This window comes from Ailuropoda melanoleuca, chromosome X (assembly GCF_002007445.2).
Source record: "Ailuropoda melanoleuca isolate Jingjing chromosome X, ASM200744v2, whole genome shotgun sequence".
Lineage (NCBI taxonomy): Eukaryota > Metazoa > Chordata > Mammalia > Carnivora > Ursidae > Ailuropoda > Ailuropoda melanoleuca.
The window spans coordinates 73040737-73057434 of NC_048238.1; the positions used below are offsets into that span (position 1 = coordinate 73040737).

At 37.1% G+C, this 16698-nt stretch overlaps 1 protein-coding gene across 4 annotated transcripts in view; it reads left to right on the forward strand.

The window, feature by feature from the left end:
• IL1RAPL2 (interleukin 1 receptor accessory protein like 2) overlaps positions 1 to 16698 on the forward strand; it is a 592769-nt gene that overhangs the window by 557469 nt on the left and 18602 nt on the right. For all 4 annotated transcript variants that reach the window (XM_034649538.1, XM_034649539.1, XM_034649541.1 and 1 more), the window contains exons 7-8: positions 7279 to 7424; positions 16295 to 16438. In XM_034649538.1, coding sequence (XP_034505429.1) covers positions 7279 to 7424; positions 16295 to 16438 — 290 coding nt within the window. The remainder of the gene's footprint in view (positions 1 to 7278; positions 7425 to 16294; positions 16439 to 16698) is intronic.

A 16698-nucleotide genomic window follows, 5' to 3' on the forward strand; every position in this document is an offset into this window, starting at 1 on the left:
ATATTTTATTTATTTATTTGACAGAGATAGAGACAGCTAGCGAGAGGGGGAACACAAGCAGGGGGAGTGGGAGAGGAAGAAGCAGGCTCATAGCAGAGGAGCCTGATGTGGGGCTCGAACCTATAACGCCGGGATCACGCCCTGAACTGAAGGCAGACGCTTAACCGCTGTGCCACCCAGGCGCCCCTCTTTTTATGTTTTTTTTTTATTATATTATGTTAGTCACCATACAGTACATCCCTGGTTTCTGATGTAAAGCTCGATGCTTCATTAGTTGCGTATAACACCCAGTGCACCATGCAACACGTGCCCTCCTCACTACCCAACACCAGTCCATCCCATTCCCCCACCCCCTCCTCTCTGAAGCCCTCAGTTTGTTTCTCAGAGTCCATAAAGGGATAAAGAAATCGTTCTTTCTGATGGCTGGGCAATATTCCATTGTATATATGGACCACATCTTCTTGATCTAGTCATCTGTTGAAGGACATCTCAGCTCCTTCCACAATTTAGCTATTGTGGACAATGCTGCTATGAACATTAGGGTGTATATGGCCCTTCTCTTCACTACGTCTGTATGTTTGGGCGAAATACCCAGTAGTGCAATTGCTGGATTATAGGGTAGCTCAATTTTCAACTTTTTGAGAGACCTCCACACTGTTTTCCAAAGTGGCTGTACCAACTTGCATTCCCACCAACAGTGTAAAAGGGATCCCCTTTCTCCACATCCTCTCCAAGATTTGTTTTTTCCTGCCTTGTCAATTTTTGCCATTCTAACTGGCATAACATGGTATCTCAATGTGGTTTTGATTTGAATTTCCCTGATGGCTAATGATTTTTTTTATAATTATATTTTTTATTATATTATGTTAGTCACCATACAGTACATCCCTGGTTTTTGATGTAAAGTTCGATGATTCATTAGTTGCATATAACACCCAGTGCACCATGCAATACGTGCCCTCCTTACTACCCATCACCAGCCTATCCCATTCCCCCACCCCCCTCCCCTCTGAAGCCCTCAGTTTGTTTCTCAGAGTCCATAGTCTCTCATGCTTCATTTCCCCTTGGGATTTTGATACGGATTACACTGAATCTATAGATCACTTTGGATGTTTAGACATTTTAACAATATTAATTCTTCCAATATATGAATACAGGCTATCTTTCCATCTATTTGTGTTTTATTTATTTTCTTTCATCAACATTTTATAATTTTCATTACACACATCATTCACCCCTTTGGTTAAGTTTATTCCTAAGTACTTTACTATTTTTGTTTCTAATGGATGGCATTTTCTTAATTTCCTTTTTGTGGCTTCTCAGGTTTTAATTGAGCATTTTATGTGCTTTTATTTTCTCTTCTCTCTTAGCATATTAATTATAATCTTAAAAAATTAAGTGGTAGGCCTATAGTTTGCAACATACATTTACAACTAAGTCCACTTTCAAATAATACTATACAGCTTCACATATAGTGCAGGTACTTTAAAGCAGTCATTAATTTCACTTATCCATAAACTATAATCACCAAATACAACAATGTTATTGTTTTTCCCCATTTTTAACTTTATTAAAAATGATTCACAAATGTAATTGTATATATTTAAAGTGTACAATGTGATGATTTGATATACATATACCTTGTAGAATGATTACCAAGATCAAAATAATTAACACATCCATCAGCTCACACAATTAACATAATTAACTCTTTTTTAAAATGTGGTGAGAAAGTCTAAGATCTACTCTCAGCAACTTTCACGTATACAATACCATATTCTTAGCTATAGTCACCTGCTATATAATAGATCATCAGAACTTGTTTTTCCTTAACTGCTGTTATTGCTATTATTGTTCTAAACAAACTGTGACATGTTAGATAAATCATGAATAGAAAAAATGAAATATTTTATCTTCATTTACTTCTTCTCTAACACTCTTTCTTTCATTATTTAGATCCAAATTTCTGACCTACATCATTTTCATTTTTTCTGAAGAACTTTTAACACTGTTTGCAAGACAGGTTTAGTGGCAACAGGTTCCCTCAGTTTTTCTTTGTCTCAGAAACTCTATTTCTCCTTCGCTTTTGATGAATACTTTAGATGGATGCAGTATTTTAGGTTAGTGGTTGTTTTTTTCAACACTTTAAATATTTAATTCCACTCTTCTTGCTTGCATTGTTTCTAAAAATAAGTCTTATTCTTGTTCTTGTGTAGGTACTTTTATTTCCTCTGTATCATTTCACGATTTTTTCTTTGCATGACTTTCTTCAGTTAAAATATGATATATCAAGGTGTATGTATTTTAGTATTAATTCTGCTTGGTATTCTCTGAGCTTCCTACAATCTGTGGTTCGAAGTCTTTCATTAACTTTGGAAAATTCTCAGCTCAGTACTTCAAATATTTCTAATTATTCCTTTCTTTCTTCTTCTTTCTTTTGGTATTTCCATTACATGTGTCTTACCCTTTTTATAATTATCCTTTGGTAGTTTCATATTTTATTCCATTTTTCTCAGACCTTTTCCTCTTTACATTTTAGTTTAGGAGATTTGTACTAATGTATCTTCAAGATCACCAATTCTTTCTTCACCTCTGTCCAGTCTACTGATGAGCCCATGAAAAGCATTCTTTATTTCTATTACTGTAACTGTGTTTTTATTTCTAGCATTTTGTTTTGATTCTTTCTTAGAGTTTCCATTTCTCCAGTTACATTACCCATCTGTTGATATATATTGTTCACTTTTCCCATTGGATCCCTTAGCATATTAAACATAGTTATTTTGCATTTCCAGTATGATCATTCCAAAATCTCTGCCATATTTGAATATGGTTCTGATGCGTGCTTTGTCTCTTCAGACTGTGTTCTTTGGGTTTTTGTTTGTTTGGGGGTTTTTTAGGGGGGCAGTTGTTGGGTTTTTTTTTCTTTTTTTTCTAACTTTTTTTGGTAATTTTTTATTGTTGTTGAAAACCACATATTATGTATCAGGTAAAAGAGACTGAGGTAAATAGGCTTTTAGTGTGAGATTTTATGTTTATGTTGTTAGGCTGGGTTTAGTGTTTGGTATAGTTGTAGGTGTAAGAGGCTAAAATTTCCTGTAATGTTCTTGTTTACGTCTCCACTGTTTTCTTTGTGTTTTCCTAGAGACTGCTTCTTAAATAGGGTCTGAGCTTTGCAGTTCTTTCAGCTGAAAGCCCTTGTTATCATACAGAAGCCTGATTGATGTGGTGGTAAGCATTCTATAATCCTATGATAAAGTCTCAGTCTTTTAGTGAGCCTATGCCTCTGAACTATGACCTTCACAACTCCTTCTCAGGTTTCTTCCTCCTCTTAAGTGAGACAGGAAAGTTTGAGGGGGGCTGGAGTTGGGTATTGTATTTCCCTTCCCTCAGGAAGGTTAGGTTTGGTAAAATCCAAGTAGTTTAGGCTCTGATAAAAGAGTTTTCTTTCAGGGCAGGCCTTTGTTAAGATGAGGGAGGGCTCTGGGCTCATTTCAAGATAGTTGTTTTTTTAAATTCCCTTGACAGAAGCATAGGGAAACTTCTGTGATCTTCACCCTAAGACCCTGGTAGGGTTCCTAGAAGCAAACCTCTTGAAAATGTGGGCTACCCCAAAGATTAGATCTAATGGAGTTTTTAATCTCTCAGATTAGTGCATAGTGGTCATACCAGTGACTTACCAGTTATAGTTTGTATCTATCTCTACTGCCTCTTGCTCCTTGGTTTCTGCTCCCACTATACTGTGATTCTCCGTATTTGCCTGTCTCAGGTTTCTGGGGCAGGAGTTTGCCCTGTGACCTCAACTCTCTGATGGATCTAAGAATTGTCAATTTTAATTTTCTTCAGCTGTTTTTCTTATTATAAGGATGAGAGTGACAACTTCCAAGCTTTTTTTAGTATTAGTTTTTAAGAATAGGTCTTGACTAAATAAAATTTTTGAAGGTGGTGATTTCTGTCACCTGAACTTATTATTGTCTAATTTTTCTGGTGTTTGCTATTGCATATAACTTGTCTTCAATGTTAATCCTTGGAATAAAATGTTGCTGAGGTTACTTGAAGTATATCCCAGGATCCCCTCATTTGTATCCTCCATTCCCAAACCAGCCTCTTTAGTGTCTTTCTTTCACATATTCTGCAAAAACCTGTTCCTATCTTCTATCCTAGAAAACACTCCCTTATTCTTTTTGTCTAGGTAGACTCTTCTCAAGCCTTTTCCAGTTAATTTAGTCAAAATAGTGTCTCCCATCTTTGAAAGCCATTGTAAGCAGGACTGTACCACTCTTCTTTACATCATCATATCTATATTTTTTCAACTTTGTAGATCTTGTCTCTTGTTTAAATGTTAATGCTTACTGGGAGCAGAGACTTTGTCTTTTCTTTTTTTTTAAGAGAAAGACAGAGAGAGCGCACATATGCGAGAGCTGAGGAGAAGGGGCAGAGGGGGAGAGAGAATCTTAAGCAAGCTTCACGCCCAGCACAGAACCCAATGCAGGGCTCAATCTCATGACCCTGATTTCATGACCTGAGCCAAAACCAAGAATCAGACACTTAACTGACTGAGCCACCCAGGCACCCCAGGGACCTGGTCTTTTAATGTTTATATTTATCTTACATCAAATGTCTAGCCCAGAGCTAGGCACGTAGTAGGGGACTGACAAAGAATCATTGGTAGATTGTTATATATCAATATTTTCTAGGAAATTATGATTGCTCTACTGAGTGATTTGTAGATAGAAATATCAGCTGACTCTTTAACTCCCAAAAAGCAAGTCACTTCTAGATTTTCAAGAGCTGATAATTAAGACACCTCATATATATTAATAGATAGACAACAGATCATTTTTCAGTTCCTCCCTCCAGATTCTTTCTGCAGCCTGTGAAGAGCTGTTTTTGGAAACTACATTAGAAATGAAGAGGGAGGGGCGCCTGGGTGGCACAGCGGTTAAGCGTCTGCCTTCGGCTCAGGGCGTGATCCCGGCGTTATGGGATCGAGCCCCACGTCAGGCTCTTCTGCTATGAGCCTGCTTCTTCCTCTCCCACTCCCCCTGCTTGTGTTCCCTCTCTCGCTGGCTGTCTCTATCTCTGTCGAATAAATAATAAAATCTTAANAAAAAAAAAAAAAAAAAAAAAAAGAAATGAAGAGGGAAAGGCTTGGTCTGGAAGGACAAGGATCAGCTTTCTGCTTCATGCCTGGCAGAGGCTGTGGCTGCTTTAAATCAATCTTAATTTGTGGTGCTTAAGCAGCTTCTGGCACTAAAGGGGGTTCTTCCATAGCAGGTTACACAGAACTGAAAGAATTGAGTGTAGTGGGATCTACCCACAGCAGGGAGAAAATGGAGAAAGTAAAATTCAATATAAACCATGAAGATGGCAAATTCCCATTTTTCCCTCAGTTAGGTATATGTTGAGAGAGGAAAACTACAACTTTATCAAGGAAGAAAAAAGTTAATAAAAATAATACCAATAAAATGTGGTTAAGAAAATTCTTACATTTGTCTAGTTCAATGACAGTACATTAACGTAAAGGTCAGAAGACTTACTCAAGTTACAAATGGCAGTATTACCAACTCTCAGATATGTGTATCATCAGGAGGGTACAGAAACAGGGTTAATTTTCAAAGCATATCTATTTGGAATATAATCTGGGCTTCAGATTTCAGTGTGGGAGACTTAGATTTCAGGATCTGTCCTCCACCAACCCAACTTTAAGCCTTCTTTTTCTCAAAGGGGAACCAGAAGAGATTAAGCCAACAGAATTTTAAATATCAATAAATATCAACATAAATATTTTTGTAGGATCCAAAATGTAAACAATCTACTTTTGATAATGAAATGTTGATGTTTAATAACATGTTTGCATGTGTTCAGTGTTATTTACTTTTTAAATTACTTTAACCCATTTTATCCTCACGACAAAGTTGAGTAGGGTAAGTATTTTTCCCAACATAAAGTAAGTTAAATTAAGTCACCATTGACTTAATGACCTTGTAAAGATCCAGCTTAAACTTGTAAATTGGAGGCCTGTACTTAGAACCCAGTTTTCTCTGAGCATAGCTGTCTTTTCCAACTTTATACTTAATGCCTGTAAATCAGAGGGTTCTTTTCTACATTCATAACCAGGTGTCCAAAAAAGACGTGAGAATTAACTCCAGTGTTCCAGTTTTCTATCTTGCAAATACATGTATTTAAGAACCTCACCCCAGGGGTGCCTGGGTGCTTCAGTCAGTTCAGCAACCAACTGGATTTTGGGTTCTGGGATGGAGCCCTTTGTCAGGCAGGGAGTCTGCTCCTCCATCTCCTTCTGCCCCGCCCCCCACTCATGCTCTCTCCCACTGTCTTTCTTTCTTTCTCAAATAAATAAATAACTAAAATATTTTTTTTAAAAAAAGCAGGAAACAAAAAAGTCAGCAGGCTACCCGCTTTCACCTCACTCAGGAGGCAGCTGACCATTGGTGAGAATATCTCTCTGAAGAAACAGGAAGCACACTTCTTAGGAAAGTTTCCTGGCAACTTAGTTACTCTGTAAAAAACACTTATTCCTGGCCATTCAAGTCCCTTTGCAACTTCACTTGAGAAAGCAAAAAGCAGGACTATGAGAAAATGTCACATAGGGCAGGGTTTTCCCTGTGAGGGGAGAAAGGAGAAAGACAAACTGGGGACAGTGTCTGGAAAAGGCAGGTCCATGGTGAGGGGCTAGCAGCATTGGCATGTTAGGGCACAGAGCACATGCCTGCATTGGACAAATGCAAGAGGAAAGTAAAGAACAGACTTCTCATGGTATATTTGGGGATAGAAGGCCACTAATCCCTTTTAGTTTACTTTTTATAAGATACCCATTTTCAAGGTTCATTTCTTTACCTTTTTACCCCCAGTTGTCAAAACTCTAACCTCTAACACAAAGACTACACCTATCGATTATTTCCCTTCACGGCATGGTGCAAAAATCTGATTTGTTTTCATAAAATCAGCTTAGAACATAGAGCCCAATGTTTACTCCTTTTTTTGCCACACAAATCATGTTGGCTTCATTTATCAAAGCCTACTGGTATGGTAATATTTCTTTTTGCTGAGTGAATTCCCCACTTCTTTCCTTTTCCATCTGATCTTCACAACAAGAGTCACTTTTTGTGTTTTCTTGTTGAAGGTTCCATACATAACACCCAGTTAAGATTCTCCATGCCCACTGGAGACCTTGTGAGCTACATAATCATCTGCAATTTTTGCATGGCTGCTCTCTCCCCAATCAAATCAATTCAACCAAGAATACTGTCTTTATTCCAGGCTCCTCAAAGAACATCTTGGAGAAAAAGAAGTTGAATTGGCACTCATCTTTGATTCAGTGGTAGAGGCTGACCTGGCAAATTATACCTGCCATGTGGAAAACCGAAATGGACGGAAACATGCCAGTGTTCTGTTGCGTAAAAAGGGTATTTATTTTTATAATTATTACTATGGTTTGTTTAGCTACCAAGTAACTATTGAAGTTAAATATGCTTCCTGGCCTTATTTTATCATTTAGCATGAACTTCTATTAAACATTTTATCTTCTTAAGGAAAAATATCTCTTTTGCTATGGATATAAGCATAGAATGCCTACAATCTTCTATCCATTAGGAAGTAGATAAATAAAATGAAATATTGTTATGTGTTAAATTCAGTGAAATAAAATGTACCTTGGTTATAAGTGTTACATAAAGTTTGATAGGTATTGACATTCAAATTTTTCTCTGTACTTCACCATTTTATATTGCTTAAATGAGAAACTAAGGAATTTATTATTGGATAAGAAACAAAACCACTTTTTTATTCCCAGTCTAAAATATAAATAAAAAATAATGACAAGTATCATAATATTCTTGTAATTGTTAAAATAAAGATTATAAACAATATTTCATGATATGACCTGGTGGTGTTAAGAGGCCTCTGACAGGTGCATGTTCTTTAAAATATTGCAGCATTTATGGAAATCCCTCTCTAAATTTTGTTCCAGATAGGGTGGAAATTGTATATAATGGACAAAGAAAAGAAACTAAATTTATAGATAAAGAAGATAAAAGCAAATATAGGAACAACAATCCCAGCAGCTGGAGTAGCTTCTAAGATTGGCTCTTACCCTGCCACAACTCTTGATTACTGCAAAAAGCTAAATATTTCTGTATGTGTGCATCTGGCAAAGGTTTTTGTAAATGTAACAGAACAAATGTTCTCAATCAGTGTTCTTGTCTAAGCTATAGAGTAATAGAACAGATTCAGTCAACAAGGTCACTAGTTGTACCTCTTAACCAAGATGGAATTTCTATTTTCCAGCCAACCCTAAAACTTGACCTTGACCAGCAATTCTAGGAGAAGCAGGAAAATGTTATTATTCTGAAAATAATGCTTTCATCTTTCTAGTACCATTTCTTACTCAGTTATATTTGATTCCACCTTAAAATAATGGAGTTTTTAATTATGAAGGAATCTAATATAGAAAGTGAAATCAGGAGACCCTGGTTGAAGAGATCCGAGTTCAGCCACTGATTCAATTACTTGGTTCAGAGGACTAACTTGTCTGAAGAAGCATCCTGAACCTCAGTTTTCTTATCTATAAAACATGGATAATAATATCTACATTGTAGAGATACTTTGAGGCTCAAATGATAATGATATAGTGTGAAATATGCCACACTCAGTGTTTGCTATTATGCAGAACTTGGATAACTTCTCCAGTACACTAGGCAACCACATAGTCCACCTATGTAAAAGGCAGACATTGATCACGTCCAGATACCTTATGGCAAAGATCACTTTGTTCCTGCTCATCCTAGTCTTATTTTAGGCTCAGAGATCATCCAAGCCAGGGTCCGCAGAACCTCTGTATCCTCAGCAACTTGGGCAATGTCTGACCACTAATAAGTACTTAGAACCCATCTGATTAATGAATGAATGTTATCTTTTATTATTGAAGATTATGTGTAGCAAGTGTTGTGCTAAGTACTGAGAAATAGAGTGATGAATAAGTTAGACATCCCCAAGCCTGTGTGGGGCTTATAGTCTTCAGAGTAGTGAAAGTGCAAAGAAAGACAAACATTAAACATTAAACAAAAAAATTGCACAACAAATACATAGTGTTATTTCAATCAGGAAAAATAATGGTGGTGGTGGGGTTCCTATTATTCAGTCAGCAGAGATAGGAATAGCTTTGTGTTTAAAAATAAATCCATTTCTGGGGTGCCTGGGTGGCACAGTGATTAAGTATCTGCCTTCGGCTCAGGGCGTGATCCTGGCGTTATGGGATCGAGCCCCACATCAGGCTCCTCCGCTATGAGCCTGCTTCTTCCTCTCCCACTCCCCCTGCTTGTGTTCCCTCTCTCGCTGGCTGTCTTTATCTCTGTCGAATAAATAAATAAAATCTTTTAAAAAAATGAATAAATCCATTTCTCTTTAATAAGGAAAGCAACCACTAGCAGCCCTTAAAATTTCTAATAATCTGACTGTAGAAACCAAGGCACACTGTATAACTGCCACCTCCCATGGCTTCCGCAAGGAAATGTGTCTAAAGCATGAATAACTGAGATTAATTCTCATCTTTCTCATCTCCAAATATTAGAGTTCCCCAGAGTTCGGGACCCCTCTTCTCACTTACTCCCTAGATGATTTCATTCCATCTCCATCTCATGGTTTTGCTTACTTACGTACATGCTGACAACTCCCAAATTTATATCTGTAGCCTGCCTGATCTTCTTGCCTAAACTCCAGAGTTGTTTTCCTAACTGCCTATTCAATAACTACTCAAACACTCCACTAGTAGATATATCTATTAGGCATATCAAGCTTCCCGTGTCCTAAACAAGAATTCTGATTTCTCTTCCCTACAAACTTGATCCTCCAGTTGTCTTCTCCATCTCCATCACCATCCTTCCAGTTGGTCAGGCCAAAATCCTGAGTCAGTCTAGTCCACCAGCAAATCCCATGGCTCCACTTTCAAAACATGTCCAAACTCTGATGACTTTCCCCACCTTCATTGTTACCACCCTAGTCTGAGCTGTCAGCATCAATTGCTTGGCTCAATGCAATGGCCTCCTAACTGGTCTCCCTGCTTCTTCCTTGTCCACTTATAATCTATTCTCATCACAGTAGCCAGAATGATCCTTTTAATATATAAGTCAGATGATATTCCTCTAATCAGAACCCTCCAATTACAGAATCCTCTCTGTTACACTTAGAATGAAATCCTAAATCTATGCCATGGCCTATAATGCATGACATAGTTTTTTGTGATTTCTGATCTCATTTTCTGCTACAATCTGCCTATCTGTCTCAAACATCACACACACTAGCTTCCTTTCTAATTCTTGTGCTCACCAAGCACAGTCCTGACCAAAGGTCTTTGCACTTGCTATTTCCTGGGTCTGGAACACTCTTCCCCTCACTGTTCCCCTGACTCACTCACTCTTTTCATATAGGTCTCGCCTTAAATATAAACCTACTCAATAGTTTTTCCTGGCCACACTATATAAAATAGTACTACCCATCACTTCCTTTGTTTTTGTTTTTTGTTTTCTTTTGTTTAGAATTTAAAGAATTGTAATACAGCTCAAATCAGTGTGCCAGGTCCATTTCATCTCCTTCAGTGCCAGATCTGGGGGCAGGGACTGCTTCAGTTTCTCTGCCTAAAAATTTTAGCTTTACTGAGGTAAAATTGACAAATAAAATTGTAAGATATTTAAAGTATACAACATGATGATTTGCTATACATATACATTGTGAAAGGATACCCCTTGTTGAATTAACACATCCATTACCACACATATTTACCTTCTTCTTTTTTTTTTGTTAGAACATTTAAGTTCTGACCTTTTAGCAAACTTCAATTATACAATACAATGTTATCAACTACGGTCACCATGTTATACATTAGATCTTCAGATCTTATTCATCTTACAACTGAAAGTTTGTACCCTTTTACCAATTTCTCCCTATTTCCTCCCATACTCCCAGCCCCTGACAACCATTTTCCTACTCTCTTTTTCTATGACTTCAGGGTTTGTTTTTTGTTTTTTGTTTTTTTAAGATAAAGATAAACATGTAAGTGATAGCATGCAATATAATATTTACCTTTCTCTCTCTGGCTTACTTTACTTAGCATAATGCCCTCCAGTTTCATCCATGTTTTAGTAAATCATAGGATTTCCTTCTTTTTTAAGAGGAAATAATATTCGTTACCATATTTTCTTGAACTAATCATTCATTGATAAACCACCCAACACTTTCTCTTTCTTTTCGCTTGCTTGGCTCTATTTCTGTTTATGGTATTTATTACTATTCGAGATCTCATTACATGTTTGTTTTCTTCTTTTTTCTTTATTTAAATCCAGTTAGCCAACATATAGTACACCATTTAGTTTTTGGCGTAGTGTTCAATGATTCATCAGTTGCTTAAAACACCCAGTGCTCATCACATCACATGCCCTCCTTAATGCCCATCACAGAGGTGGGTTGGGGGACAGGGTATTTGTTTTCTTCTTATCTCCCCCTCCTCACTAGAATATAAACTCCATGAGAACAGGGACTTTTCCTACCTTATTTACTGCTGTATCCCTAGGGCATAGAACATAATAGGTGCTCAAAAATATTTGTTGGGTGAAAATGCTCCTCCTAGAGGGCCAGAGCAATAAGGTGGGGAGAGATAACAGGGATTGGTAGAGAGGATTTCTCTGTGATTTTCTCTTGACTAGTGTCTGCCTTGGGCTATCTAAATGCATTTCTCTTTTTAAAGAAAATCACTTTCCAGATTGGGAGGTTGAAAATGTAAATACCTCAGGGGCCAGGCAGATAGTGATTTTTTTTTTTTAAAGAGGCTGGATATTAGGGAAAAAAACACAGACTGGAGAAAACATGCCTCACCTTAAAGGGGCAGTCACTACTCTTTTCTAGAAGATCATTGCCATGATTGCTGAAATGTAAACCCAGCGATATGAGAACTTCTGAATTTTCAAGTTAAGTTGAAAGACTAGGTATGCAATCTTTTGATTTTTAAATATTGATATTCATGTTTTGGAAATACTGTATAGAACAACAAAATCTTTTGGGGGAACATGGTATACCAGCTTGCACTCTCTGTTTTAGGTAGCAGTTAAATTTTTTTCACTGTTCTTTGCAGAAGGATGCAGTTCATCTTCCCTTATTCCATTTTCCTTAGAAGCTTTCAACAATATGGTAGAGCTCCAGAAAAGATTGAGAAGCCTGATGGCTCTGCTCCAACGTTTCTAATCAGACTGAGCTCTGGCTTGTCTTGCAAAACTTCAGATGTTTCCTGTAGAGTTGAACCTTTCAAACTTTATCCCAGCATAGCCTGGCCTCAGTGGCTGCAGTGTTTCCACCTGGAATATGAGTATGGCTCTTTTTATGAAACAATAACTTCCTGATGAGCTGTAAGTCAAATACTGAAAATGCCCTAAGTGGTAATTATGGAGATTTGATGAATCCTTTCATACAGTGAAAAGGCCTTTCATAAGATGAAAACTCATGTCTAATATATCCAATTAACAGGGTCAGGCTTTCTCAGAGTAAAAAGACCTATCCATCTTTTACTTTCACCTACCACTTGCTCACTCCCTGATAAACTATTATCAACAATTACAACTAACATTTTAGTAAGAAGTCCATCCTGTTTGTGTGTGTGTGTGTGTGTGTGTGTGTGTGTGTGTGTGTGTGTGTGAACCAAGACTGAATTTATGCTAAGGAAATTCTGGTAACTGTTTTTTCTCTGCATATATTGCCTTTCCCACAAACAGATCTTACCACTGAATCTCTCTGTTCATTCCCAGTGCTACTGCCCCATGCCGAACCCCCAGTCTGTATAGGAAACAATCAGCTGGGATCTCCTAACCTGCTTCCCAACTTATGAGCTAGCTCAAAACATTTCCAGTCTTCCCTCTCTCTAGTCCCTTGGCTTCAGCTGCTACTTGTCCCATTCTATAATGTCTGATCTTCATGTTCAAAGTGAAGAAATAGTTGGGTTCAAATTAAGAAGGTTAAAATGAACTACACTTGTACTTTGAGTGCCTACAAAAAGTTACAATCCCATAAATATTTGCTCTTCTGCATATAGCTATCCTTGTGATATGTATGTAAGACATAGTCCAAATAAAATGACTTTCACCTTCTCAGGAAATGTCCCTAGAAGTATAGATCCTGCTGAGATGGAAAATGGCAGCTGAAAACAGAAGACAAAAGAAAATCCAGGTGTCATCTGGGTGATGACAATTCTGCCCTCTGATTATAGGATGCATGTTTCCCTTTTAACGTCTCTGCCTGAGCTGAGTGAAAGAACACTGGTTGAGTCTCAAGGACTAGGTACACAGTTTTCAGCGTAAACAGCCATCATTAGGTAATATCTTTCAAAGACATTTTTATGAAATGGACCCTCAAACCACAAAGGCACTCTTCACCACCATGATTTTCTTTCATAAATTTACTGCTGAAAAAAGGTGTCTGCTACTTGGGAGCACAAATTGTTCCTACTGCTGAAGTTTTCCATCTACCTAATAGTAACTCTACTCTGTAAATAGCATAGAAATTGCTGAAGAAAATTCCCATTTGGTGACTTTGAAAGCAGTTGAAGTCTATTCTGACCAGAGACAGAGACAGAAACAGAAATATATGGAAAGAGAAAACGTCCAAAATATTTACAAAATAAAATGAACATTTTACAGCAGGAAAAGCATGTTGAATCAAATCAATCAATGTCCTAAGATCAAAGAGAAGTTAGTTTCTAGAGTAACAAAAAAATCATATTGCTCTGTCAATTTAACACTGGCTGTTAAGAATGCATAACTGATGTAAGATGGTGAGAAAACAAGCAAAGATTTTGATATTGTACGCCCACACAGGTCTCATAAGCAAGCCTGCCTTACCACCACATAGAGGTATGCAGCGACTCCTGGGAAGCTACTTTCTATATAGAGGGCAGGAGGCAGAGCTAATGTGTGGTAGGATTTTTTTTTTTACCTGAAATGTTGTGGCTCAATTTTCAAAATGACTACCTCTTGTAGCAGGCAGGACAGAGATAGATTCCAGTTTCCTATCCCTACTCATTATGGGTTTGCTCATGATATTCCTTAACATATTTTGTCCCTCACAGCAGCCCCACTCCCTTCCTTTTTCCATCAACCCCCCTCTTTCCTTACTCAAAAAGAGTAACATTTATTTATGCTTCTTACATTTCCATTCAGTGACTTTCCTGATTTGCCATGCTGTCCCTGGCTTCTACCATCTCTTCTCTCACTCAACCTCCTTTCCAAGACCAAATTCCCTCTCTCGCCATGAAACCTAAAACTTTTCTTCATATGCGGGACCCCCGGGAGCCCCTTTTTTTCTCTCTGGTACAGCTACAGAATTCTTCAGTATCCTCTAATGAAGTGCCTGAGACCTATTCAGTCCTTTCATTCTGCCTGGTGAATTGTAGTTTAGGTTATTTCCTTGGAATTAAAAGGGCAGAAAGAGCCAAAATTCACTACAAGTCACATGTTCTCGTGAAGCATTACCAACAGTTCTATGGAGCAAAAGGGAGAAGGCTTGTTTTCCTCTGTCAATTTCCAGGCTGACGCTTATAAAACTGTGGTGTAATAAAAGGAATCTTGAATTTGAAATTAGAATATCTGGGCTCAAGTCCCATCTTGGCCACTTCTTAGGTGTATGACCTTGAGTAAGTGAATTAAACTACTGAGTCTCAGATTCTTCATCTATATATTCGCCCTATAGGATTCTTGTGCTAAAGGTTTACTTACAGAACAGATTAATAGCCTGGTAGAAAATTTTATGTATAATATATATTACATGTAGTATCTATTATATATATGTAGTAGTATATTATATATACTATGTAGTATGTGTGTAGTAAAAATTATATGTAATATATATTATGTATGTTTATCTTTTTCCTTAATCTTAATTGTCATATGAGCCTGACTAGTTTCTCTTAAGCAATAAGCCTATGTAGAGACAAGGGATATCCCCAGGGAAAGGTTGGCAATCTGGTTGTTAAGAGACCTTCAAGAGTGGCAATCTGTCATGGTCAGAAATTTGATTTTGACAGTGCCCCAGAATTAACCCATCCAGGGAGGCTGATTGATGTCAACCAAACTCATAAACAACTGATGAACAAACTAGAATGTCACTCTCTTTTCCAGTTTCTAGCTACATGGTAAACAGAAATGGTAATAAAAAGAAAAGTCAGTTAGTAATTATGCAATTAGATTTAGGGGAGGTTAGCTAATCTTTTAGGCAATTTTATCTATGTTATATTAAGACGAATGAATGTCCCAATTTCACAAGGGAAAATATGTCTCTGGTCTGGTGTCTTTCAGATTCAGCATTTCTCTTCTAGACATTGCTGAATTAACATTCTAAATTCTCTTCTGACTTCCCGTTTCTCTAAATTCCATGGTACTATCTCCTTTTTTTATGATACCCCTTAGATTTGTTAATATCACTAATTAAGCTACAGGTAAGTCACATTCCCTGAGCCTGGGATACATTATGTCTCCTTCCATTATGTGTTGATTTAATTGTTCCAGCTATTACAGTTCTAAGGTTGACCCACTGGAGCAGCCTAGGGCTACTATCAGGTAGCCTAGTATTGGCTGAATAGTCCAAATTATTAGCCTGGGTTTCTCATTCACTTTTAGCCCCACTGGGCATATTATATTGTATACATATTATAGTCATTTATTCAAATAAGTGGGGGAAATGGATAAGCTAATTTCCCTAGGTTGCCTTCTATTGGATTCTTTTCCTAGGGTTAAATGAAACAGTTAAATCTTGCGAGCTCATTCAATTTTATTTGATTCTGAGAATAATTTTATGATGCTGTTCTCATCTAGAAGAATAGGGCCTGTAGCCTGAGAGGTACTAGATGGTAATCTTACTAAGTCAATAAGGTAATTTAACTGAAACAACAAAATATTGGCCTTAGACACAGAAAAAGGCAGTTCTAACAGTTCCCTGAGATACACTTAAAACAGAAGTATATAGGTAATATCTAGATGTGTTCAAAACAAATTGGGAGTGACTATTCCTTTTCAGATAGACATCACTTTCAACAGTAAAATTACTCAAATCTTTAGAAAAGAGTTAATTTTATGAAAATTTGATTTATACAAATATGTCAAGAACAAAGCTACTTACAGCATTAAGCAAGAATCTTTTGGAAAGAAAAGTAGAATGGATTGTACATCTTACAGACTAGAAATATGGAAAGATCCCAAGTGTTGCTGATTTAATTACCCTTTCCTGTTTATTCTGTTGGTTCCAGATTTAATCTACAAAATTGAACTTGCAGGAGGCCTGGGAGCAATCTTCCTCCTCCTTGTACTGCTTATGGTCATCTACAAATGCTACAATACTGAATTGATGCTCTTCTACCGACAGCATTTTGGAAGTGATGAAACTACCAATGGTAAGCTGTCTCATATTGTTCGAATTCAATTAAAAGGCATGTATTTGTGATTATGTAGGAGAGTATCCCTATTCTTAGGAGATACATGATGAAATATTTAGAGTTACAAGGCTATGACTAAAGCAAGTTACCCCTCAAAAAGTTCAGAAAAAATTGTGTATTTATCAAGAAAGAGAACAAAGGGGAAAAATATTAACAATAGAATCTGGGTAAAGGATATATGGATGTTCTTTAAACTATTTTATTTTTGTAATGTTTGA